Raw genomic sequence first — 25,597 nt, 5'->3', positions numbered from 1 at the left:
CAGGGGAGGTCCACTCCGCCATCGGGGAGGAGCACGTTCATGGCTGGGGAGCAGGGGTGGTGAGCACACATCTGCCCACTTGCCTTGGGGCTGGTGAGCGGGCTGTTGGGTGCTGATTGCTGGCGTGGCCGGGGAGGCAGTGGCCGGGCGTTTGAGAGCCTCGTCCATGGAGTCAGGCAGCCTCAGGCTCTGCCACTGCTGGCTCTGCCACTTACTAGCCCGTGGGCAAGACGCCTCAGACCTCTCTAAGCCTCAGTTTCCTCATCTGGAAAATGGAGATGAAAAGACTGACTTTATTGCTGTGAGGGTTGAGTGGAGGATCAGGCATCAGGATACATGTTGGTTCCCTCCAGCTGCCTTGGCTGCTATAGCTCCCACCTGCCGCTGGGGGGCAGCACGGACCGCCTGGTGGGGGAGGACCCTCTTCTTTTCCTTATTACCTGGTGGAGGGCCTAGTGGAAGGGGCAGGAATGGAGGCGGGGGTGAGGAAGTGGTCCCGAGGAGGCCCAGGGCAGTGAGGAGGTGGCTGAGACAGCCCCCCACCTCCAGCTGGGAGCTGCTTCCTCCTGCGTGAACAGCAGTCCTGCTGCAGTGACTTCCCTGTGACATTCCACACCCCACCCACCCACCCCCGGCCCCAGGGTTCCCATGTCACCACCAGACCCTGGTCTCCTGCCTCAGTGCAAGGCTGGAGACGGCGGCCGTCATCTCAGCAGAGCGTCCCTCCCCTGGACGTCCAGGCCATTGACCCATCCCCTCATTCACGTCCGCCTCTGTCCTCCAGGCAGCGGGGCGTCGCAGCCTCGGGCCCCGGCTCTCTGAGTAACCAGAGCTGTGATCTCCTGCAGGTGGAAGACATCACCGCCAGCCATGAGACTGCGCTCCTAGAGATGGAGAACAGCCACACACTCACCCTCGCGATCCTGCAGGATGACCACGAGCACAAGGTCCAAGGTAGCTGACCTTGGGGGTGTGTGTGGTGTGGTGTGCGTGTATGTGTGTGGGGTGTGTGTGTGTGTGTGTGTGTGTATGTCCGTGTGTATGTGTGTGTGGTGTGTGTGGGGGTGTGTGGTGTGTGCGTGTCTGTGTGTGGTGTGTGTGCGTGTGCTGTGTGTGGAGGGTATGTATGTCTGTGTGTGTGTGTGGTGTGGTGTGCATGTATGTCTGTGTGTGTGGTGTCTGTGTGTGTGTGGTGTGTGTGGCCAGCAGGGTGGGGAGTGTGCACCCACTTCTCCCGCTGCAGACCAAGGGACCTCCCTTCACCTCTCCTTCCTCTCCTTTCTTCCTTCCTCTTCATCCTGGTATGTCCTTTGTGTTGCTTCTTGTGTTAAAAAAAGACTGAAATCCAGGGCCTGGGTAACTTCTTTCCTCTGAAGCTGTTCCTCTCAACCCTGAAGATTAGACCCCCCAAGGAGCCGTGGTCCTACCCAGGGTATGGAGTGGCTGGTCTGGGGTACAGCCTCAACTTGTTAAAGCTCGAAGGTGATTCCAGTGGGCGGCCAAGCCTGAGAACCACCGTTTTCAAGTAGGTGTAGAAATCCTGGGCTTTGTCTTGTGTGGTGGCCTTACGGTGGTCAGGACCACGCCAGCCTCTGATGGGGCCTGGCTGTCCACACCGTGCACTCAGACCACATTCACCATGGGCAGAAGTGGACTCGGGATCTTGCTTTTTTATGTTTTTTTGTATCTTTGAATTGTCTTTGGGTACCTAGGATTTTATTGGGTTGGCCAGAAAGTACCTTTGGGTATTTCCATACAATGTCACAGAAAAACCCAAAGCAGCTTTATGGCCAACCCAATAAGTCAGTCATAACAACAGTGACAATGTTTACTAAGTAGAGCTGAGATTTTTGACTCTGTGAAAGAAGCCTTTTACACATTCACATGCATATACATTACTATCTGTAATTTTTTTTTTCAGTTTCCCTTCTCCTCACTTTTTTCCCTCTCAAGTCAGCTGGTTGCTAAAGTAGATGGAAAATAATTAACATAAGAATAGATTAATACATTTTTTAAAAATGCCAGAATTTTCTAATGTGTAATTTTTGTAGTTGTGAAGGCCTCTATTAGCAATATAAAACCAAAATACAGTAATAAAAAGGCTGATACATTCAACTAAATAAAAATTGTCATAAAAACAACTTCAAAAGGCAAACTACAAATTAGAAAATGTTTTCTGCATCTATACTGCAGAGGACCAATTCTCTTAATATATCAGTTCAGTTCAGTGGCTCAGTCATGTCCGACTCTTTGCGACCCCATGGACTGCAGCACGTCAGGCCTCCCTGTCCATCTCCAGCTCCCAGAGTTTACTCAAACACATGTCCATTGAGTCGGTGATGCCATCCAACCATCTCATCCTCTGTCATCCCCTTCGCCTCCCGCCTTCAGTCTTTCCCAGCATCAGGGTCTTTTCCGATGAGTCAGTTCTTTGCATCAGATGGCCAAATGGGAGAGGGGTTCAGGATGGGGAACACATGTGCACCCATGGCGGATTCATGTCAATGTATGGCAAAACCACTACAATATTGTAAAGTAATTAGCCTCCAATTACAATAAATTAATTAAAAATTAAAGATGCCAAAAAACCAAAAAAAATTAAAGATGCTTGCTTCTTGCAGGAAAACTTATGACCAATCTAGACAGCATATTAAAAAGCAGAGACATTACTTTGCCAACAAAGATCCAGCTAGTCAAAGCTATGGTTTTTCCAGTAGTCATGTATGGATGTGAGGGTTGGACTATAAAGAAAGTTGAGCACCAAAGAATTGATGCTTTTGAAGAAGCATGCTTCTTGAGAAGCATGATGCTTTTGAGAAGACTCTTGAGAGTCCCTTGGACTGCAAGGAGATCCAACTAGTCCATCCTAAAGGAAATCAGTCCTGAATATTCATTGGAAGGACTGATGCTGAAGATTAATACATTTTAAGAATTGGAGAATCAAGAGTTTTAAAATCATTTTTAAAGTGTTCTTTGTCAATAACAAGGTGCACTGTGCAGCAATCAGTGTTCATGTGGTTGTCCCCTCAAGCTCTAGCCCCACCACCTCTGGGAACTCTTGGTGCATGGAAGAGTCCAAGCTGGAGGCAAGGAGAGGAGTACGGGAGAGGAATTTCCTGAGAACCAATTAAATGTATTACCTGTGTCCTGAGAGCACATCTCACTTTTAGAGTACCAGTTCCCATCCTTGGATGAACATTGGAACCACCTGTTTTTTTTTTAAATTACTGATGTGTAGATCCCATTACAGACGTTCCAATTCGATTGCTCTGGGGATGAAGCCCAGACATCGGGGTTTGTTTTTTTTTTAAAGCTGCCCAGGTGATTCTAATATGTAGAAAAATTTGAGAATCACTTAGAGCATCATGTTAAGTATGGGACGGAGTGCCATGACCTCGGGAATAATGAAGTACATCATGGGTACAGAGATAGTTGCCATGGTTTATGCTGTCTCCAGGATAGATGCTGACTTTAATTTGCTGGTGAGGTACTGGGATCTCCTGAAAATGTCCTAAAGCCCATCACCGCGCTGTAGGAAAATGGTCTCAGAAGAGGGGACATGAATGGAAATGTTACATTGAGCATTGCCTTTTGCTTCTGGATTTTCATGTAAACAGACCTGGTAGATTTTTATGATTAATGAGGTCTCACCTAGACACCACATCCAGGGCCGTTGAATTATATATAATGTGCAGACAATGCAGGCATATGTAACGGTAACTAAAATATTCATTATTATGGATGATGCTCTCAGTGGCTATTAACAGTAATCATTTAGACAGAGCAGGTAGACCAGAAGGCCACATGGTTTTATGGCAATGAACTAACCATACTTTTTTTTTTTTCTTCCAAATGTAAATTTCAGCTCTAACAACTGGATTTCTTAGAGAGCTTCACCATCATTAGTTAAAAAATCTGGGTCGATGGGAACCACAGAATTTTTCCTAATTGCAGCTCATGCCAGCCAGGGAGATAATTATTGGTCTCCAGTACTCTCCTGTGCTAAGCATATGATACAGGCTGATTAATGAGACCTTTCTTCCCTCCAGTTATAACATGAAAACAAATTGCTTCTGTAGCTAGAATGAGACGGGCTTCATCCAGCTAATAAGACCATTCCCATCTGGAGAAAAATAGAATCCATTTGCTTAATAATTCTTACATGACATCTCTTCTGCCTAACTTGCAAATTATTACTGGAATGACACTTTTCACAGAATAGAATGGTTCCAAACCCTCCAAGAGGATTACATTCAGTGAGTCCTTCCTTCTGCCTGAATGTCTCAACGTTGACCGTCTGCTCAAGCAAACCCTAGCAATCTGTGGTTTCCAGAGTATGGTCCAGAAGCCACCAAGGTGACCTTGCAGGCACCATCACTGGTCTTTCACCTGTCTATTCTCCAGCAAGCCCACACACTGCTCTCCTTGGAAGGCTCCCTCCTTCAGCCTGAAATTGCTGCTTTGTAGTGAAAAGGAAAAGTGATCCTGGGAGGGAAGAAAGTGGAGATTTAACATTAATCTTACCCACTGGTTTTACCATCAGGAAGAGCTGGAAAATCAATGAGTGTTGTGAATGGAGAAGCTGACTTGGCTAGGGTGGTGGTCGAGCTGCGTGTGAAGGGAATGTGTGTGTAGGTGGCTCTGTTTGCTTCCCTCCTTCCTTTCTGTCCTCTTCCTTTCACTCTTTCTTCTTTTTCCCTCCTATCCTCGCTCCCTCTCTCCTAAACAACATCACATATGATTTCAAACTAATGGAGAGGCTTAAGTCTGCTATATACTGGTGTCCTTTAGTCACTTCTGTCACCAGTCTTCATCTGGCAAAAGAATCTTGTTTGATCCCTTTTCAAAAGAAAGATCAGCTTAACAATTTGATGTCTCCTCTGCAGAACTGATATCGACCCACGAGCTTGAAAAGAAAGAATTGGAAGAAAACTTTGAAAAGCTGCGGCTGTCATTACAGGTTAGTATTTCCTAACTCTGACTTTAAGGTAATGGCAGCAGAGATTTGTTCCTGTCCACAGACATTTATGTGGCACCTGCTGTGTACTGGATCCTGCACTAAGCAGTGGAATGTGGGGGATAAGTAAGACCTAAATCCCTGCCCTTAAGGAGTTTTCTGTCTCCTCAAAGCTCGTCCTTGCACAGAATAGATAATACCATTAGTGCCACGGACTGCTCCCACGTGCTGTGGTCAGAGCCATGTTTAGGGGAGGGGGAGAGTTGGGGGCAGAGCATTTAAGGCAGGGGGAATGGGGTAAGGAGAGTCACGCAGGGTAGAAGACACAACAGATGTTCTGGGAATTGTTAAAGCAACTTCGATCCCCTGGAGACAAAAGCTTCTTGCTTTGGGGCATCCCACTTCCAACCTACACAAAGCGTGGGTCTCAGGTGCCAGGGGCGCTACCTGGCTTCCTTCTGACCTCGAGGGGAGAGTAACAGGCCTTTCAGATCACTTGCCTGCCTCTCCCTCCAGCCTGCCAGAGATGCCCACCCCCACCCCCTGGCCAACTGCTTCTATGAAAAGCTGCTGACTGGTCCCCAGGCCTAGGGAGGGGCTGTTTGAGAAGCCAGGGAGAGGTTGGTGGCCCTGCCTCTGTTAGCAGCTGTGGGTGTCCCAGTCCTAGAAAGATTACCTTTGAAATAGGGACGCTCACATTTGGAGGTTTGGAAGGCAAAGACCATAACTCAGATAGAAAGGCGGGAATTTTGCTTTTGGATGGCTCACTTTCCCCAGGCAGTGCTTCTTGCACAGTGTCCGCCCCGCCAAGCGGAGAATCTAGGATTATGGAGTGTCACTCTATTGAGTGGACTCTGCAAAAAATTTTAAATGGGAAGCTGCTTGCTGCATGCCCACCCCGATCCATCGATCCAGCAGTGGGCCTGCATATGTCCCCATACCCCTCATGTGGCTTATCCTTGGCAGGTTAACCCCAAAGTGCCTTCTTTGTGTACCCTACATTCCACACTGTGCTAAGTCGCTTCAGTTGTGTCTAACTCTTTATGACCCTATGAACTGCAGCCTGCCAGACTCCTCTATCCATGGGATTCTCCAGGCAAGCATACTGGAGTGGGTTGCCTTGTCCCCCTCCAGGGGATTTTCCCCACCCAGGGATCAAACCCGCGTCTCTTACCACTGCATTAGCAGGTGGGTTCTTTACCACTAGCGCCACCTGGGAAGCCATTCCACACCACCCAGATACATTACCCTAAGGAACACAAGCCAGGAATGTAACATCCGTGCTGTAATGTAATAGTCCAAAACAGAGTTTTGTTTCATCGGTGAGTCTTCACTTTGCCACTGACGTCACACAGTCATGAACTGTGCAGATTTTAGTTGTGACACGCCGGCAGAATCCATTTGCGCTGGAGACTTTCAGGTACCAGGTGGGTGCAGTTGCTTAAACCAATTTCCTTGGGCTGCTGGCTGCTAGAGAAACAGGTTTGGGGTAAGAGATTTCAGTTTGGGGCTTAAATCCCACTGTATCTCCTCTTAATAGATTTTAAATCACGGACAGTTACACAAGCTGTAAACGTTCGTTTACTCATCTGTAAAATGGGGATAATACCACTTCCTTCCTCAAGATACAAGCAGCTTAAGGTAAATAAATGTGTGTCAATGAAGAAAACTAATCAATAGTCAATCTAAGAAAGAAATGGAGAATTTTATTCAAGCCAGCCTGAGGATGAGAACCCAGGAGACAATCTTCATGGGGAATACAGTCATATATAATGGAATACTATTCAGCCATGAAAAAGAATGAATTTTTCCATTTGCAGCAACATGGATGGACTTGAAGGGTGTTATGCTAAAAGTGAAATGAGTCAGGCAGAGGAGGACAAATACTGTATGATATCACTTAGATGTGGAATCTAAAAAACACAACAAATTAGTGAATATAACCCAAAAAAAGAGACAGAGTCTTAGGTATAAAGAACAAGTTAGTGGTTAGCAGTGGTGGGGAGGGGCTGCATGGAGACAGGGAGACAGGATATAAGACAGTCTCAAGGATGTAATGACAACATGGGGAGTATGGTCAATATTTTGTAATAATTGTAAAATGGAAAGTAATCTTTCAAAATTGTATCTAATTTTTTTTAAAATTTAAACAAAGACAGAAATCCCTGAGACTGTCCCACCTGTTATAGGTCAATGCACAATTGTATCAATTTTTGAAATAAAAGGTCTAGCATCAAAGTAACACATTGTCAGTGTACATAGTCCAACAGGGTGAGTAGCAGGTCATTATGACACTTTAAAGGATTGAGAAAGAAATCTTATCTCCTAAGGAGTTACCTTGCTGGCACCTGAAAAATTTGCTTTTTTTTTTTTTTTTGGTCTGGTGAGCAGGCATTCCTGTGTCTTCTAAGCGGATCTAATTAATGTATAATGCAGGTACACAATGTACAGTGAAGAGGGGTAGTGGCCCAGATGGGCAGAGACGGTATTTTATGTTTAAAATTTTTCTGGTCCTGCCTTAAAAATAAATATATTTCATCATGTGTAACGTGTATAGAGCACTAGGCAACAGCTACTGCTTTATAATAGTTCTAGGCATTGTCATGTTTATCATCATCATTATGGTACCATAGTAATGACATAGGAGGCAGAATCCTTCAGGACCTGTCGTCACCGTGTTTAGTGGGGTTGGTGAGGGGTCAGGGGGTGTGCTCAGGGCTCGGGCAGAGCAAGGAGTCAGGGTCAGTTTGACAGCTTCCGGCTTGAACTTTACAAATACAGAGAGTTCTTCTTTGAGATGGATTAATTGTCCTTCTTGAAGTCTGGGCCGGGGGTGCGGCTAGAGGCCAGACTAGACACCTCTCTGCTGATGGTCTGCCTCTGTGAGGTTGGTTATTGAATTACTAAATGCCCCCCTCACTGCAGGCTTCTTGTTGGAGCAGAAGCGAGGATGGCATTCCCATCTCAGAGTCAGGTCACCTGCTTTGGGCACCCCCCAACCCCTGCATTCTCTGTGCGGCAGCAACATTCACCTGTCAGCGTCTTGTGGTCTGTTCTGGACAAGACACCGAGATGGGGAGACCGCGGGCATTTGGGGGCCTCTCCCCTGGCATGCAGTGCTCTTTTGGTGGGACCCAGTGGGGGGCCCTCTGACCTCAGTGCCCCGTGAGGAGCAGCCCGGGCAGAGGGCGCCTCCCAGGGGTCATGTCTGTGAGGACCGAGCTGGACGTCTCATGTGTTACCTGCAGGACCAAGTGGACACACTGACCTTCCAGAGCCAATCTTTGCGGGACCGAGCCCGGCGCTTCGAGGAGGCTCTGAGGAAAAACACGGAGGAGCAGCTGGAGGTACCATGAGCTCTCGGCCTCCCAGCACCCTGCAAGCCTGGGGCTCCCCCAACATCACCCCAAAGACAGAGCCCCTGTGCTGATCTGACTCCAGAGCGACAGCGGTCAGGGCCTGTCAGGATTTTAAACATACATCCATGGGCACCTGTCCTGAGTCAGGACGGCTGTGGGTTCTCCATCTGAGTGTCATTCTTGCCGCACTTCACAGGGCTCCCCAGCCACTGTCCATGAGCCCCTGGGACAAGCTGGACCTGGAAATGCCTCTGCCTGTACCCTCACCCCCACCCCAACACCCTATTCCTTCCCAACCCCAACTCCACAGAGAGGCATTGCTAAAGGTTGAAGGTTTCTTTTCCCAGAAACCCTGGCAAAATTCCTTCCCTCTATGTAGGGCTGCCAGGTGAAATCCATGACACCCAGTGAAATGTGAGATACACACAAATGAGTTTTTAAAATACGTACCCTACAGTACAAAAAAGTTGTTTATGTGATATTCAGACTTAATTGAACATCCTGTCATTTTATTTGTCACATCTGGCAGACTTACGCTAACAGTTCTTTTTCTACGATGCCTTTTTAAACTACTTTGCTCATTTCCTACACAGGGTGCAGAGGGGGCAGGGCTGTCCGTGGGCACAGGTAGGGACCTGTGTCAGTCTTCACCTGTGTGTTGAACCAAGTAGCCTGGGTGAATGTTAAAGGCCAATGTTGAATTTAGTGTTTTTGCCCACTAAGTTCCCTTGAGGGACTGGGCTGGTGGAATCTGGCCACCCCGGTATCTGACATTTCAGGGACTGATGGCCTCCCCTCTCCTGCTCCCCACGGAGCTGTATTTTTAGTCTCGCTCCCAGTGGAAACTCCTGGCGTCTTTATCAGGGAGGACTGTGAGCGTTGTCGCCCTCCCGCCCCCTCGCTCTTGTTCTCTGTTAAGCTTGTTAACAGGGACTAGATTTCGCTGAGTTCACGACACCGGTGAATGCTGGGCTTTGCCAGGGTGCCTGGGAAACAGCTCCTTGCTCTCTGCCCCTGCAGATTGCCTTGGCTCCTTATCAGCACTTGGAAGAAGACATGAAGAGTCTGAAGCAGGTGTTGGAGATGAAGAATCAACAGATACATCAGCAGGAAAAGAAGATTCTTGAGCTGGAAAAGCTGGTGAGTTGCCTGTAACCCTGGGAGGCCCGCATAACTGGTGTGATATTCCCGCTGCCCTCGTGGGTGAAAGGATTAACAGCATTTGGGGGAGCATCAGGCCCTTAGCTGTCCATTGCTTGCACCTGAGCAGAAAAGATCACAGATGAGGCTCCAAGCCTTGTTTTGGGAGCCAGGAGGAGTTCAGGAATCTCAGAGGTGGCCTCGTTTGTACAAATCTGGAGCCCATCTGAGTCCCTGTCTGCATCGACATCCATCACCGTGAGCTGCTGACTCCTCCCCTCCCAGGGGAGGACGTGTGGTGAGTCTGCATCTGGGGAGCATTGCTGATGGGTACCAGGCACCGTGCAGACACTTTGTGTCTGTCTGTCTAATAATTCTGACAGCAATCCACTGAGTGGGATTCCATCATCAGGAGTCTCCTTTCACAGATGCAGAGATGGAGGCTTAGGAAAAGGTCTTGTGTTACCCAGAGCCAGTAAGTGGCCCAGCCCAGGCAGGAACCCTGAGCCAGAGCTCCAGGCCCTGGCTTCCACCAGGTGGAAGCCTCACCTTTCAGCCTGGCTCCTGAAAAACTAGCAAAGGACGCGCCTTTGGGGGAATAGAACGCTCAGAGTTCACTGCCAGACCCTGTGGGTGCAAGGGTTGCAGCTGAGATAGTAGTCCAAAGTTAGCAGCAGGGAGGCCTGCCTCCAAAGAGATACTATCTTGATGGGAAGGTTGGCCCAAGGGACTCAGATAGAGTCATTTGTTTTCTTCTTATCATTATATTTAAATTTTTGATACTATAGAAGGAAAATATGCGCGTTATAGGTAATTATAAGATAAAAACAAGGAGATTAAAATGCCATATTTCTACCACTGTTAACACTTTCTTTTTCTTTTTTTTTTTGTTAGCACTTTCTGGAGGCTTTCCTCCATACAAGTGTACACACCCCAATATACAGCACGTGCATGCGTGCACACGCACGTACACAACTCAGGCATGTGCGCAAGCACACACCAGGGTTTTGCATCCTGCTTCTTTTCAGTTAGCACATCTTCAACTCAGCATCTCAGTAACTGATCGTCTCCTCTAACTTTTAAAGTTCTCTGCATGTCTCGGAAATGTCCTGGCAGCTGGTTTATCCAAACCAGGAGCTGGTCCCAGACCACCTGTTGTATTCAATCATCACGTCCGCTCTCCTGATCAAGCACCATCCCTCTCTGGGCGTCTCTAGCTGCACGGATGCTTGTCTCTTAGGATGGGAGCAGACAGGGCTGTGAGTGCCCATTACAGCATCCTGGATGAGGCTGGCCTCCTGGGATGTTCCAGCAGCTCAGCTTTCCAGCTAGGCCAGAGCTAAGGCCAGTGGGGACAGCTGAGGTGGACAGAGCCCTCCTCCTCCAGGCTGGGCTATCTGCATCCTTATCTGGTCAACCAGCAACCTCTGGGTTTATCCGGCTGTTTTTAGCCCTGCTCTAGGCAGTCTGTGGGCATGCAAGAGTTCTCATTCCAGAAACCTTTCCAGGCAGGGGTGGGGGCGGGGAGAGTTGATTGAATCACTTCCCATTTCCTAGGAGGGCTTCTTTGGTGGTTCAGATGGTAAAGAATCTGCCTGCAACACGGACACCCACGTTACATCCCCTGGGTCGGGAAAGATCCCCTGGAGAAGGAAATGGCAACCCACTCCAGTATTCTTCCCTGGGGAATCCCGTGGATAGAGGAGCCTGGTGGGCTGTGGTACACAGGTTCGCAAAGAGCTGGACACAACTGAAGCAACCTAGCACACACATGCACAGTGAATTACATATACACAATTTATGTGTGTGTCTGCATTGGATGCCTGTGTAGAATACACTTCTCATAGGAGTGAGTGTCTCCATGCCCCTACCATTGTCAGAGCCAAGCCATGAGCACCCCCAGGGTCCAGTGTGGCTGGTGGGTCCCCTGGTTCTCCCTGCATTGGCACCTCTGGCAGCACCTGTACACACAGCACGACATTGTGAATTAGTGGAGGGATGAAAATATCAATGATGTGGACACACCTTCCCTCCTGAGGCTCTGGGCAGCCAGGAATGTGCAGCTCAAGCCCAGCTTGGCACATGAACAGAAAATAACACCCTTCTCTGTGGTGGTTATTCCTTTGAGACTTAATGCCCACTCTCTGTCCGTGTGTCCCCACAGCCTGAGACCTAGCTGAAGTCGAGCTCCATTCTAAGATGAACTGAGAAATTCTTTTTTGAAAAGACTGTGAAGAACTCCCGCATAGGGTAGTTAAGGAAAACCACCACCCCTCCGTGAGTCGGGCTGAGGCATCAGAGTGGAAGGACTGGGCTCTAGCCAGCTCTTCAGCAAGGTTCCCACACCTGCCTCATCTTTGTTCTCAGGAAATGCATGCATGCTAAGTTGCTTCAGTTGTGTCCAAGTCTTTGCGACCCCATGGACTATAGCCTGCCAGGCTCCTCTGTCCATGGGTTTCTCTGGGCAAGAATACTGGAGTGGCTTGCCATTTCCTTCTCCAGGAGATCTTCTGGACCCAGGAATTGAACCCAGGTCTCCTACATTGCAGGCAGGTTCTTTACCACTAGCACCACCTGGGAAGCCACATAATTCACAATATATACCAATATATATACACACAGACATATTATATACCTACATATATATAAGCTATATATATATATATAAACAGTACTTTTACAGTACACTCTGGTATTTTTTTATTGTTTTCTTTTGTTTAAAAAAGCAATGCTGGTCACGTCCCTCTAGCCTGGTTTTATAGCCGATGCACTGCAAACTGCAGCTTGAAAAACAGTTTTAGATAATCCTCCAAAGCCCAGAAGCCAAGGGCACTGGTCTGCCATCTCTCCCAGGGCCTGGCTGGGGAGCTCTTGACACTGCATCTTTTATAGGCAGAAAAGAACATTATCCTGGAAGAGAAGATCCAAGTTCTCCAGCAGCAGAATGAAGACCTCAAGGCCAGGATCGACCAGAACACCGTGGTCACGAGGTAGGTGGGCCTGGGCGATGGAGCCTCCGAAGTGCGCATCCCTGACAGAATGGCTTTGCTCCTGACCTGGGAGGGCTCTGCTTTTGTCCTCGCTCCTCCGAGCCCCAAGGCTTCCCTACGCAGGCCCCTCGGCGCTCCCCACATGGAGGAAAGCATAGAACACACTGCTCTGAGCGCCCAGCCATGCCCTGGCTCCGCGCGGCATCCTCCTCGGTGGAGAGGAGTGGGGTGGGCTAAAGTGTGTGGCACAGCTGGCGGGGGCAGGTGTGGTGGGGATCGTGGAGGAGGTTTTGGAAGGGCTGCCCGCTGGGAGTTCCAGGCTAAAGAGAACAGCCATGTGAGCCAGCCGACCCTGGGCTCCAGCAGTGGGGCCCTCGACTGCTGCCCCGGCGCTCGGCCGATGGCAGAGGGGAGCTGCCCCGGCCAGAGGGCAGCAGGGAACCTGCTCCGAGGCTCCGACTTCCGGGAAGGGCGAGGCGGCAACTCGGCTGCAGTGACGACAGAGGCATAAAACACATCGGGTTCCTTTCTACTTGGCGTCCATCAGCCGCAAACATCCGCGGAGCATCTGTTAGGGGCCGGGCCCCAGGCTGGGTGCCGAGCACCGGGGGAGGGACCGCTCTGGCCCCGTCCTCCAGGGCTCCAGCTCCAGCAAGCGACCAGATCCACTGCCCAGAAGGTCTCAGCGCAAGCTGACTGCTGCCAGGCAGGCCAGGGGCGAGGGCAGGCTGCGGAGGCTGACGGCACCACCGACTCTGGGGGGTGTCCTTACCATCACCGCCTCTTATGTCTGCGCCGCTCCGCGCCCCCCACACCAAGCCCCTCTTGCCTGTTCCCTCAGGCCTGCAGCTTCTGCTCTGTCCACTGGCCACCAGCGCCTCCCCTGACCCGGGGCAGAGGGACAGTGGGCGAAATCAGGTGTTGGCAGAGAGACTCCGGGAGAGGATTGTGTGGGTGGGACAGGTGGGGATCACGTTTCAACCCCCCGGGGTTTGGTCCCTGTGGTCCACAGGCACCCACCACCCACCCCATTCTCTGTGCGCCCCTGGGCCTGGCCGACCCCAGGTTCAGGGTCTTGCTCTGCCATCGCTGCTCTGACTGCTGTTTGTTCTCCCCACCATGCAGACAGCTGTCGGAGGAGAACGCCAACCTCCAGGAATACGTGGAGAAAGAAACGCAGGAGAAGAAGAGATTGAGCCGAACCAACGAAGAGCTGCTATGGAAGCTCCAAACCGGGGACCCGACCAGCCCCATTAAACTGTCCCCCACATCCCCCGTGTATCGCAGCTCCTCCTCCGGGCCCTCCTCTCCCGCCAGAGTCAGCATGACGCCCAGATGACGCCACCACGCTGCGGGCCGAGCTGCGGCGCCCGGTCCACGAGGGCTCCCACCTGCGGGGAGTGGTGACCGCCACGGGCCGGCCCGCCTGGCCCCGCGCGCATGCCCAGTCGCTGCGTCGCGGCCTTCCGTGCGCGCATGCCCAGTCGCTGCATAGCCGCATCCCAGGCCGAGCCCTCTTCTAACCCTCGTGTGTAGGACTGTCCCAGGACGGGCACTTAGAAACGTGTAAAAGGTAGTGTCTCATGTGCAAACGTTCGGCCATAGTCAGAGCCAAAAGAAGGAAATGCCAGTTGTCCTTGAGCAATGAACTTTCACTGCAGAATTTCAGGTTAGTTAACAGCTCAGTTTTGACTATCCATTGAATAATCTTTGTGTACTGCACCGGATATGTGTGTATATTTAGATACACGTATATACACATGCAGCGGTTCTGAATTGCATTTTTTATAACATTAAGTGCTGACGTATTTTGGTGACGGTCAGCAGTTTTCTAACTCGTGCCTAAGAATTATTGGGAAATGAAAATGCATTTCTATCTACCTTCCCAGGAATATTTCTACCCAAAATAGAAAAAGGAAAAAAAAAAATACAGAGAAGAAGCGCCTTTCGACCTACCACCACGTGGTACTCTGTTTAACACAAACACCAGCCATTCGTGAACAGTAACTACCTTTGAAACAGTCAGCTTCTTAGTCAACATGACGTGAGATCACTATTACTCCATCCGCAGATTTTATTACTAACATTCCTGTCCTGAGTGGATAAGGGGCAGCAGTGAGAAACCCTGAGGGGGATGAGCAGTTTTTCAGATTTTAACTCATGACCAGTGGATCGCCTATAGTCTTGTAAACACAAGTTTTGCTTTTTTCCTAAATGGCATCTTGGAATCCATCATTTGGCTATTGCATCCTTGGGAAAATATGGAAGCACATGACCTTAGAGAATGAGGGTGAGAATGGCCTTGGAGTTGGCCAGGACTATTCATGCTCCATCCTCAAGAAGGAAAACTGCTGATAGGGTCTGTATTCTGACTAAGCGTAGAGTAGAAGAGTGTCCTCTGGCATCCTGTTTGATGTGATGCTATAAATGGCCAATCCATCAAAATATGACCTTCAGCCCTATTTCATTGCCCACCCCCCCCTTCAGTTAGGTTCTGTAACCCAACCTCATTCTTGTACATTGAGCAGCTCAGGGGTTCTAGCAGGGGCTTCCAGAAAACCAGTTCTTCGGTCCTGGGGGGATCAGTTCCTGGTTGTGCTAGATCATCACATGACCTCCCAGAAACCCAGGTGTCTTTTTCTGCTGAGAGAGGTCCCATCTTTGGCCCAGGAGGTTCTTCCACAGAGAGGAGCCCCAGAAAATAGCCAGCCAGTGGTCACAGGCTTCTGGCCTGGCATTTGTCTCCTAAATGGATTAGAATGGGAAAGAGATTCCTGTAGTGCTGTGGACCATTAGAAGCATAAGACACAAAGGAAAGTAGTTTCAGCCATTTATACAGTGATGATAATGATGTCTTTGTTTACTGTTCGTGACAAAGACCCTGTACTTTTCTCCCCAAGGGCCCTCAAAGTGGTCCTGAGCACAAGACTGATTCTGAGCAAACCCGAGATAGGCAGACTTATGTAGATACACTTTGTGGGGCCAGAGTCACAGAGCAGGAAAGAAACGGCTCAAGAAAGGGGTCCCCAGGCCCAGAGCCCCTGCCTGCTCATGGCATATGCGGCCGGCATGAAGACAGACCTGGTCTGTGTTCGTTGCATGGGTCAAGGTTGGGCTTCCTGGCCTCACATACATCTCATTCCTAGCAAACCTCCAGGTCTTTGCCCATCCTGGGGACATAGACAGGAGATACCCAGTGAAGAAACATTTTTCCGTTTAGTGGATCTGCATGACGCTGTGATGTTGAGTTGGGCATCCCGTTAGAGTAGATGATACCACATTGACTAAAATACACGAATATGTATTCTTTTAGCAGGCACCACCTGCAGACACAGTAGCTCAGCCCTCCGAACTAGGAACTGCTTCCATAATGGCACCTGCTAAATGCAGTCACACAGCAATACAGATGTCAGTGTTATGTTAGAATGTGGTCTGGTGTGTTAGCCTGTTTCAGTCACAGTTGTAGTGGTGTTAGATCCAAGTAATCCCCCACTAGGTGACTAGAGCGTGGCTCTAACCATCCCTGACCTTGGGTACCCAAGCTAATTCCCACAATGCCCTGGCTTCCTTTCCTTGTCATGGACGCCCATCATATATGGCTCCTATCCCCAAACTCGAGGGGCAGCAGTGCCCCCCCTTCACCTCTCCCTTCCCCTCCCCAACACTGTTAGGACTTGGACCTCTGTCTCTCTGGTGTCCACCTCCCAGGCTGGAGCTGTTTCCACAGGGAAATGCTACAGCCTCCCCACCTGTCTTGGACAAACCCACCCAACCTCACCAACCTCTCCTTAGGGTGTGGGGTGCTGTTGGTGCCCTGCCCGCCCCCAGCCCACCACACGCCCTGCGAGGTTCCAGCTGGGTGTCGGAGCAGCGGATGGGCCGTGGAGCCGGCATACTTGGTGACCATCTGAAGGGGGTCACTCGTTGCTTTTCTGGCTGCGGTTTCTGTGTTGCATTATTTGTGTTTGAAGCATATTAAAATGAACTTGAGGGACCTTCTGTGATATGCACTTGATGTGACCATTGGCCTGGCCCCGCTTGGGCTTCAGGAGGTCAGGAGGGGACAGGGAGGCCCGAAGCCGGGTTCCTTCTGTGTGTGCGCCAGGGTCAGCTGGTCGTCACTGAGTCTTGAGACCCTTCCGCCCCGACTCTGCCCCAGTTTAGCAGGGTCCCTGCGCCCAGCTTGTAGCCCGGGACTTGAAGCAGACTTCCCCCGAGCTTTGGGGGCTCGGTAGCTCTGCTCCTTGTCTTGAGGTGGCCAGGTTGGACCGGAGGCCTTTGGAAAAAGGACACAAGAGGTCAAGTACAAAACCCCTCACTGTCAACTTCAAATTCAGATGCTGACCTGACTTTCTACCCCAAGTGGGCTTGGTCACTTTGTATCTGGGTGGTCACAGAGTTCTCTTCTCAGAGCGGACAGGAGGCCACCGGCTTCTAGCATGGGGGCCGTGGTCACAGCACTTCCTTGTCATGTGCCTTCTCGTGCCCGCGGGGTTCACAGGACCCTGAAAAGCACTGAGCCAGGACACTCCTTTAACCTGGAAACATTCGCCCCCTCCCACCCCCTTAATACGGGCTTTCTGGCTAGGCTGCAGCCAGTTGGCAGGGGCACCAGGGGCCACAGGGAGACTCCAGTCAGTCTGTTCTCCCAGGCTGCTGCTGACCAGGAACCCCTTAGCAGGTGATAAAGGCCCCTGAGTTAATCTGGACCCGCCAACATCATCCCAGGACCCCCTGGGTCACCCATGCCTCCAGATATTGGTGACGGCTACCAATTAATGATTTACTCATCAACACATCCCAACCTGTTCATGTCTTTTGGCGCCTCCTGCCACCCACTTTAATCAGAACCACCCTGAATTATCCTCCCCACCCCCCCATGTATCAGTACTGTCACTTGGCAAAGGGACGCTGGCGCCTGGCTCAGGGCCCCGTGGAGGAACTGAAGGTGGACTGGCCTCCTGGCAATGGAGAACCGTGTCCCCCATGGGTTGCCAGGCAGCAGTCGAGAGACCTTCGAAGTCAACCACTCAGTCCCCACTCTGGTCTCTGGGAGTCCACGGCAGCTCCCCCACTGCCTGTGAGGCGGGGAGGAGTGAGGAGGGTGAGGCTCCCCTGCTGATGGAGGTGAAGGCTGTTATGCTGTGGATGCATCTGAGAACAAACCCAGCAGTGGGCCAGGGACGTTGGGTGGGGGTTGGTGGATGGGACAGCCTCCCTGTCAAGCTAGAGGCAGGGCCTTGCCCACGGTGGGGGAGGGGGTGGTGAATCTGGGTCAAATGCTTAAAAAAGTGAACATCGCCAGAGGCTAGAGCTAATTCACTTGTTTGCTAAATACCTTTTTAAAATTTTTTCCCTTTGGTCTGCTTCTCTGGAACTTCTCTATAAACAAAAGCAGGACACCTGGGGTGTCTTGACCTACCAGCTCAGTTTTCTGCCCCCTCAGGCTGGGGGATTAACAGGTGAATTTGCCCCCCTTACCGTGTCTGGGTTTCCCAGCGCCAGCATCACGCGGGATAGAGTGCCATCTAAGTGGGCCCCTCCCCTCCCTACAGGGCCCCGCCTCCCCACAGACAAGCCAGCCCACGGGCTTAGCTGCTGCTGATCAGTTTATCTGCACCCAAATCTGAGCAGCACAGCGCATCAGCAGGCTCTCAAGAAGCAACCGCAGGGATTCAGGGAGTAAAAGTGTCAAAGTCCGACCCCATACCTTCTCTCTACCCGCCACTGCCCCCCACCACACCCCCAGTCCCTCGAAGTCCCAGATGGGTGTTGAGAAGTAGGCCAGAGATGGGCTGCATCAGCAGACACACTGCCTGCTTTATTCCCTAAGCCTTGCTCACATCGCATTTGTGGCTTGGTGGACAAGCTTAGATGGCAAAACGAAACGATGCCCCTTTGCAGAGGGGCGCACAGGGGTACCCCCTGATAAGGGTCCCCGCCCTCCGGGCCGCCTGGTGACTGAGCAGTCCTGAAGGAATCCACGTGATTCCTCCCCACCGCGGAGGCCGGGCTGTCGGGGGCAGCCTCTGACTCACCAGACGAGCTTCGTCACCCAGCGGTGCGCTCCAGGTGACTGCCCAACCGCCGGCCTCAGAGTGGCTTCAGAGACCTGTGTTGGGGTTTCCTGGGAGACTGCCAGGAGCCTGGCGGGGGTCCTCCAGGCGCCGGGCTCTAGGTGGCAGCGTGGCGCCAAGGCACCGGCCTCTCTGCGCTGAGGGGGGCTCCACGCGTGGACCCGGCCAGGTGGCCCCCAGGTCCGGGGGGCAAGTAGGGGCGCCCCGCCTGCCTGAGCGCATTCCCACCGTCCAGCCCGGGCGAGTGGCGCGCCGCGTGGCCCACAGGTGGTCCTCGGTTGCTTGATGATGGTCGCGCGGAGGCGGGGCGGGACCTGCAGCAGCAGCCCCCTGCTCTCCTCTTAGTGCGGAAACGTCACTCCGCATCTTCCTGGTGGGGTCACACCACGCCTCGGGGTCTGAGAATTGGGGCCACTCGACTGAACGCACCTCCAGTGCAGGAAAACGCCTCCTTTCTGAATTGGGGCCGGGGGTGGGGGGTGGTGGTGAGCGCTCGAGGGTTGTAACAGCCACACCCCCGGCCTTCCACCGCTGTCCTGCGAGCACCCCATCCCAGAGGACTGGTGTGTATGGGGAGGTGGAGGGCAATACGAGGCCGAGGGGTTCTGGGCACAGGTTGGGGGTGGGGGTGGTGGCTGGGGCACTTGATATCACGTCGTCATGCAGACAGCAGCTTCATCCCCCACCATCCGGTTGGCGAGGAGACCTCTGGGCCCCAAACCCAAGGCGATCTGGGAAGAGTGGGCGGTTGGGGAGATGATCCAGGGGTCCCCCTGGCTGCGGATTCCCTTCCCCCGCCCCAACCCCGAGCTGTGAGGCAACGAGACATCCGGCTGTGAGATTCAAGAAGCAAAGACCAGGCTCTGGGACTCTCCGAGCCACACCCCCCCACCCCTCACCACCCTTCCCACAGCTGCGGGAATTCCTGAGACCGCACTGGGCACGCCCAGGCCGTAGATAGGAGTTTATTAGGATTTGCGGAAGCATGACGGGATGTACCAACAAAGTTTGACTTTACAACATGAACTATTATGGCATCAGTGTACCAGCAAAACTGGGATACAGAGCACAGGTTCACATTTTTTAAAGGCAATGGACAACGTCTACTCTTGTCCTTAAAGTAAAAACGGGTGGTGGGGAGGGGGAAGGTATGGGGGGTACTTCAACGGGACCAGCGGAGGCCAATCTGATTTGCAGTTAGCTGTCAGAATCTAAATCTAGTATTGCAATTATAAGAAACTATAAGAAAACTATTAGAAAAATAGAACATCAAACGAGCAAAAAAATATTACACAATTTACATAATAAAAAACACAATCCTCTTAGTAATGGCTCCATGTTCAGTAGAAGAAAAAGTACACTGGAGAACCCACACACCTTCAGGTTTGACAATAAACCAACCCTCGTGGAGATCGTCACCCCTTTGTGCTCCTTAGACTTATCCACGCTTAAAGGCACAACGTAAGCAGGAAACTTATCTTAAATAGATATTATAAACTTCTCCAATGGGAAAATAAGTCTCAAACTTAAAAAGTTTGTCATCAAGAAACACAACATCATACATACCTTGTTAATAATTTAACAAGGCCTGAATGCCTCTTCCCAGCCATGCTCCCTGACCCTGAGAAATCTCATTTGGACTTCAAGCCGAGGTCTCACGGTGGAGTGTTCAGCCAGCAGTTCGACACGTTGACAGGGTGGTCCTGGGGTAGGGGGGCTCCTGAGAACTGCGCCCCGAGACCCCTGGCTGGTCCACTCCCTCTTGAAAGAGCACTGCCGCCCAGTGAAGCAATGGGCACAGAAAGACTGGATCGTAGTGATGAACAGGAAGGTCAGTTGACATTTTTTTCTTTTTTGCCTTAACCACCCATTAGGCATCATAACTACGATGATGAGATACAAAGTGTTTGTAGCTTCTTGCACCACTGGATCAATAAAGCATTTCATCACCCAAAAAAGTCCACAAGAGTCTGATAAACTGTACATCTCGCTCCCGCTAAGGAGCCTTACATAACAATACTCTCATTACCAAGGCAGACAGATAGTAATATATTTTAAATTATATATAAAATTATACACAACACATATTTAGTTCCATCTGAAGTTGAACTCACACGGCTGCGTGGACATGCCACAGCCCTGCCTCTCCGTCCATCCTCGCACACTGGGGCGACGGGCCGGCATGAAGCCGCTCCCTCTGGTCTCCATGGGGGTGTTCTCAGGGGTCAACAGAACAAGCGGCTCTTACTCAGGGTGTCAAAGTGGGGTGTCCACCCCTGGCATGGGGCCAGGCCTCTTCTCTGCAGCAGCCAGACCCCCAAGTACCCGCGGGCTCACCTGCAACCAGGCGAGGCCTTTACGAGCTGTGTCCACACATCCTGTGCCGACAGATCTGCTTCCAATGTCAGGCTAGTCGCCATCCTAGGCAGGACCCAGTCAGCTCACCGTGCCCGCCTGGCAGTGGGGGTGGCGGGGAGGAGACCTGGCCCAGCCTGGGTTCCCACTCGCTCCCCCCCTCACCCCACGCATGGAACAGCAAACACAAGCGCAAGGCTCCTGCTGTGCCCGCAGCCCTCCTGAGTGAGAAGAGATGTGACCAAGGGGCAGAAGGGAGTGACGGGGCCCCGGGGGGCTCAGGGTGGGTGGAGAAGCCCCACAAGGCTGTAGTCAACCTGGGGTGTCCAAACTCCATGGGACGAGGTGGTCGATCACTTGATGGAGACTGAGGGGCTCAACGGAACAAAGCCCAAAGCGGGGGAGATACAAGTGATGCTGACATTGTATCAACTGAGCAGCAGTCTCCCGACCATGGCCCTATCATACCCCCTCTGGGTTTCTAAAAACTCACCTGGCCCAAAATCAGGGGAGGAGGTGTAGGCAGCGGGGGCATGGGGGCCATGCAGGGTCCTGACTGCCCCCGAAAGGTCCCATCCCTGCCCAGGGGCTCACGTCTCCCCCGCCCACGGGCCCAGCTGATTCTCCAGAGATACTGCGCCCCTCACTCTCCCACACAGGGCCCGGGGGACCCCAGGTGGGTTTTCACAAGGTCACGCGTGTGCAGGGAGGGGCCCACGAGTGGTGGGAAGGGGCAGTTCCTCCCCACAAGCGGGTCTTTCCAATGCGAGTGTTTGAGGCTGGTGCCCAGGGAACCGAGGACACAACATCCCCAGGGGGTGTCTCTGGACAATAACAGCCAAGTCATGAAACTGAGTCTGGGCAGGGCTGAGATGTGAAACTGTCGGGCACTTCCAGTGGTTATTTTCTGCCTGTGTGTGTGTATTTATGTGTGTATGTTATGTCTCTGTGTGTACATGTGTTATGTCTGTATGTGTGTGCATATGTGTGTTATATCTGTGTGTATATGTATGTGTATATACACGTGTGTTGTATGTATACATGTGTGTATGTGTCTGTGTGTACATGTCTGTGTGTGTGTGTTATACCTGTGTGTATATACATGTGTGTGTTGTGTATACAGGTGTGTATCTGTGTCTGTGTGTGTATGTGTGTTATGTCTGTGTGCATCTCGTCTCTGTGTGTATGTATGTGTCCATCTTAGGCACAGGAAGGCGGGCCGTGATAACAATGTCTCCCATCCCTGGGTGAGGATGGAACCTTTCGGGGGCAATCAGGCCCCTGCACGGCTCCCACCCACCCCTGCCTACACCTCCTCCCCTGATTTTGGGCCAGGTGAGTTTTTACGAACCCAGAGCGGGTGTGATAGAGCCAGGGTCTGCAGACGCTGCTCAGTCTCCTGGCAGCATGGCCCCACACAGAAGAGAAAACATCTGGCAACGGTATGAAAACCTCTCTTCACAAAAGCACAGGTCACTGAACCCCATCCAATGACCCAGGGATCCTTTCCTCAGATGGGGCTCTGACCCGGCATGGAGGGTGGGGGCCTCTGATACCAATGGGCGGGCCCTGCGGCACAGCCCCTTGGCTCCAGGTGAGGCAGGGGACCATCTGTCATGACAGGACTGCCCGTGAGATGCTGAGACACACCTTCTCGGCCGGAGGACGAGGCATGCAGCTGGCTCAAGTGTCAGCTGTGTACAGTCTGCTGGGGGCAGTCAGGCTCAGAGATTTCAGCCGGAAATAAAAAAGTGAGAGAAACTCTACCCGCCACCTTTCCTGGACACACTGGTTCCCTCACACTCTCCGCCTCGGTGGAGAAACAGCAGACAACTCGAGCAGACAGGTGACTAGCAGGCCCCAGGAAGCAAGCAGACAACCAAAACACCTCAACGAAATAAGTTAAGATTCATCAAAATATGGTACAGCACCAGCTACATAAACCTAAACACCTTTCTTTGGAAACCCAAGCTTCGGGCTCTCGTCCCCACTTTGCAAGATTCGCAAGTGAGACTGTGAATAAAGTTACCACGAGTGACCAGAGAGGACGATGGAGCCTGTAACTGGGGCTGGGCCCTCGCCCACCCAGGCCAACCCTGCTTCACTCATTCTTGCTTTTTTTTTTTCTCCAAGAACTTTCTGGGGCAGAGGGAGAAAAGCCAAGAGCCATCAGTTTATCAGGCTTCTTTCTACCAGATTTGTGTCAAAGGGCAGAGGGGGAAGATAATGGGAGCTAAGCTTCACAAGCAGCATTTATATTTTGTGTGGAGTCAGAAACGCCAGCCCCCTCACCTCCCGCCAACGCAGGCCCTTCCGTCCCCCAACTCCACTCTTGGGAAGGAAGGCACGGCCCACCTGCAAGGAGTGTCCCTGGGGCCTTGGCAGGGCGCGCCATGTGCACAAGGACACGCGGTCATCACGGAGGCAGGGGTCCCCCGCAGCATCCAACAACACACACAGAGCACACGAGAGGGACGGCACAGGACCCCACACTGCCCCGCCACGGGCAGACCCCCAAACCCTGAACAATTCAGGGAACGACTCGGCCGTTTTCCACATCACCGTCATGCACCAGCTGGATTGCGTGGCGACTCACAGCCAAGGACAAGAGGACTCTGTGTGATGATGAGACGCACGAGGGGCCAGAGGCAGCTGGGGGGCAAGGGGGGGCCGTGCGTCACTCAGGATGAGCGGACACTGGCCTGGGGAACCTTGAGACCCATGAGCAGCAGAGGGGGCAGGACCCCGCGAGGAGCCGGGACCAGGGGGAGCGCTCAGCTAAGCTCCGCTCTTTTGAGGCAGGTCCTACAGAAATAGTGTCACGTTCCAGTTACTCAGGACTCGGCTGAAGCAGCAGCAGGGACCTGCTGGAGGGCCGGTGGCTGCAGGAGGCCGGCGGCGGGGGAGCCTGGCCCCCTGGCAGGAGTGTGCAGAGTGCGGGCCAAGGCTCCTGCCTGGAGGGAGGGGGCGGTCACAGTCCGGCGACCCTCCGGAGGCAGCTCAGAGGGCTGAGCAGAAGGAGATGGTCTGGTCTTCCTCTCTCAGTAAACTAAACCGCTGGGCTGGGGAATGGGCACAGCCAGGGGACAGACACCTAGCACCGGGGCAGCTGTCTGGGGCTGGGCCAAGGCGGGGACAGGACCCAGCATGGCGCCCCCGGGATGGAGGCCTGGGCTCCCGAGGTGACCTCCATTCTGCCCGAGGCCGCGGCAGCTGGGGTGCTGGACGGGCGAGGAGAGGGGCTGCCATCCTTGTCTGGGAGGAGGCTCGGAGGCAGGCGGCGGCCAGTCCCAGCCCTGGCCACGTGGCCCCACCAAGAGCTGCCAGGGGGTCGGGGCCGCGGGCCGTACGTGGCCTGCGCTGAGCTCCGGGCACGCGGGCTGGGTGGGGTGGTGGTGCGAGGTGCTGCGGGGGTCTCTTGGGGGCAGGACCATGCGTCACTTGCAATGATCCAAGTGACCGTCAGGAGTCCTTGTGGGGTCGGCGGCCAGGGTCGCCTCCTCGCTGTGCCAGAGACCGTAGCCGAAGTAGATAAAGAAGCCTGCAGGTCAAGGGCAGAGACAGGGTGTGACTCCGGGAGGCGGCCCCAGAGTCAGGATCTCTTGAGAGGCAGGTGGCCTGCCCCCCAGGTAAGCCCACATGACTTCCGGTAGGGTCACCTCTACACCTGGCAAAGGCAGGCGCGTCTTTCTGGGCAGCCTTGCGCCTGGCAAGCCACCGGGTGGGGACCCCTGGAGGGGCGCTGGTGCCTCTGCCTCATCCACTGCCCACCTGGCGGGGCGGCTGCCCTGTGGCCGCTGGAGGGGTCAAGACAGACCCTCCAGAAGTTGCGCTGGGTTTCCAAAGGCACTAGGGCTCCCTGGGCTCCTCACGCTGTCTGTTACAGCTTGTGATTTTCCCACAAGTGGCTTAGACCCTCAGGTCACGTGGGAATTCATGCAACCCACCAATTCAGTCATTCTGCTGAGTTTCAGGGGCCATAGGGGTCTGTGGTGGGACCCGGAGATCTGTGCCCCTAACTACCGCCCCCCACCACTGACCACCTTTTGTGCCAGTGACAAGGGAGAACAGTCCTGGAGCCCAGGAACTTGTGGAGGGTGCTCAAAAGCAGGCATCCCCCACCTCTGGAGGGAGGCAGGAAGCTACCCTCGATACCCCTCAGTCACTGGGGCAGAGGGGTTTGGCCACAACTCGGCCTAAAGGCCACTGCTCTCATCAGGGGTACAGCCCGCTCAGGCCAGTCTCCCAGCCACCAATGCTACAGAAGGAACCTGGGTTCATTTCTGCACCTCGGGCTGCTAGAGGCCCGCAGAGGGGCCATGGTCGGTGCAAAATGGGGCCAGGCCCCAAGGGGGAACCTCTAGTTCTCCCACGGGCCTAGCCAGTCCCTGCAGCCCAGGGGGCTGTCCAGACAGTGCCGTCTGGGGTGAAGAAGGTGGTGCTCTGTCAACAGCAGACTCACGGGCTCATTCTTTGAACGTTGAGCTCTTTCCCAAACAGATAACTGGTTCAGGCCAAGGCTTTACAATTATCTACGAGGGAGGGAGGACCCACAGCCTACCAGGTGTTCCTCACTGTCAGAGAGAAAACCGCTGTTTTCACTGTGTTTTGAAATCGGAAACAGGGGTAGCTGGAGGACGCAAGCCAGCCGGCCAGTAGCAGAGAGGACAACGAGCTGGGCACAGGCGGGGAAGGGGGCGAGTGGGGGAGTGGGGGGCC

General features: G+C 52.8%; 2 protein-coding genes across 9 annotated transcripts in view; one reads left to right on the top strand and one right to left on the bottom strand.

Annotated features, from left to right (window-relative positions):
• The window catches only part of MTUS2 (microtubule associated scaffold protein 2), a 249,383-nt gene extending 232,943 nt beyond the window's left edge, over positions 1–16,440 (top strand). For all 4 annotated transcript variants that reach the window (XM_061133232.1, XM_061133231.1, XM_061133230.1 and 1 more), the window contains 6 exons: positions 849–954; positions 4,887–4,960; positions 8,206–8,304; positions 9,337–9,456; positions 12,349–12,446; positions 13,572–16,440. In XM_061133232.1, the coding sequence (XP_060989215.1) occupies positions 849–954; positions 4,887–4,960; positions 8,206–8,304; positions 9,337–9,456; positions 12,349–12,446; positions 13,572–13,785 (711 nt within the window). In that variant the 3' untranslated portion in view covers positions 13,786–16,440. The remainder of the gene's footprint in view (positions 1–848; positions 955–4,886; positions 4,961–8,205; positions 8,305–9,336; positions 9,457–12,348; positions 12,447–13,571) is intronic.
• A 3,032-nt stretch (positions 16,441–19,472) lies between these two features.
• SLC7A1 (solute carrier family 7 member 1) overlaps positions 19,473–25,597 on the bottom strand; it is a 63,641-nt gene continuing 57,516 nt past the window's right edge. For 4 of the 5 annotated variants that reach the window (XM_061133678.1, XM_061133679.1, XM_061133680.1 and 1 more), the window contains exon 13: positions 19,473–24,419. In XM_061133678.1, coding sequence (XP_060989661.1) covers positions 24,316–24,419 — 104 coding nt within the window. In that variant the 3' untranslated portion in view covers positions 19,473–24,315. The remainder of the gene's footprint in view (positions 24,420–25,597) is intronic. The other variant, XR_009691395.1, reaches the window with a different exon arrangement.

The sequence above is a fragment of the Dama dama genome, chromosome 30 (assembly GCF_033118175.1).
Source record: "Dama dama isolate Ldn47 chromosome 30, ASM3311817v1, whole genome shotgun sequence".
In the NCBI taxonomy this organism is placed as follows: domain Eukaryota; kingdom Metazoa; phylum Chordata; class Mammalia; order Artiodactyla; family Cervidae; genus Dama; species Dama dama.
The sequence above is the reverse complement of the archived record's forward strand: the minus strand, read 5'-3'. Positions and strand labels throughout refer to the sequence as shown.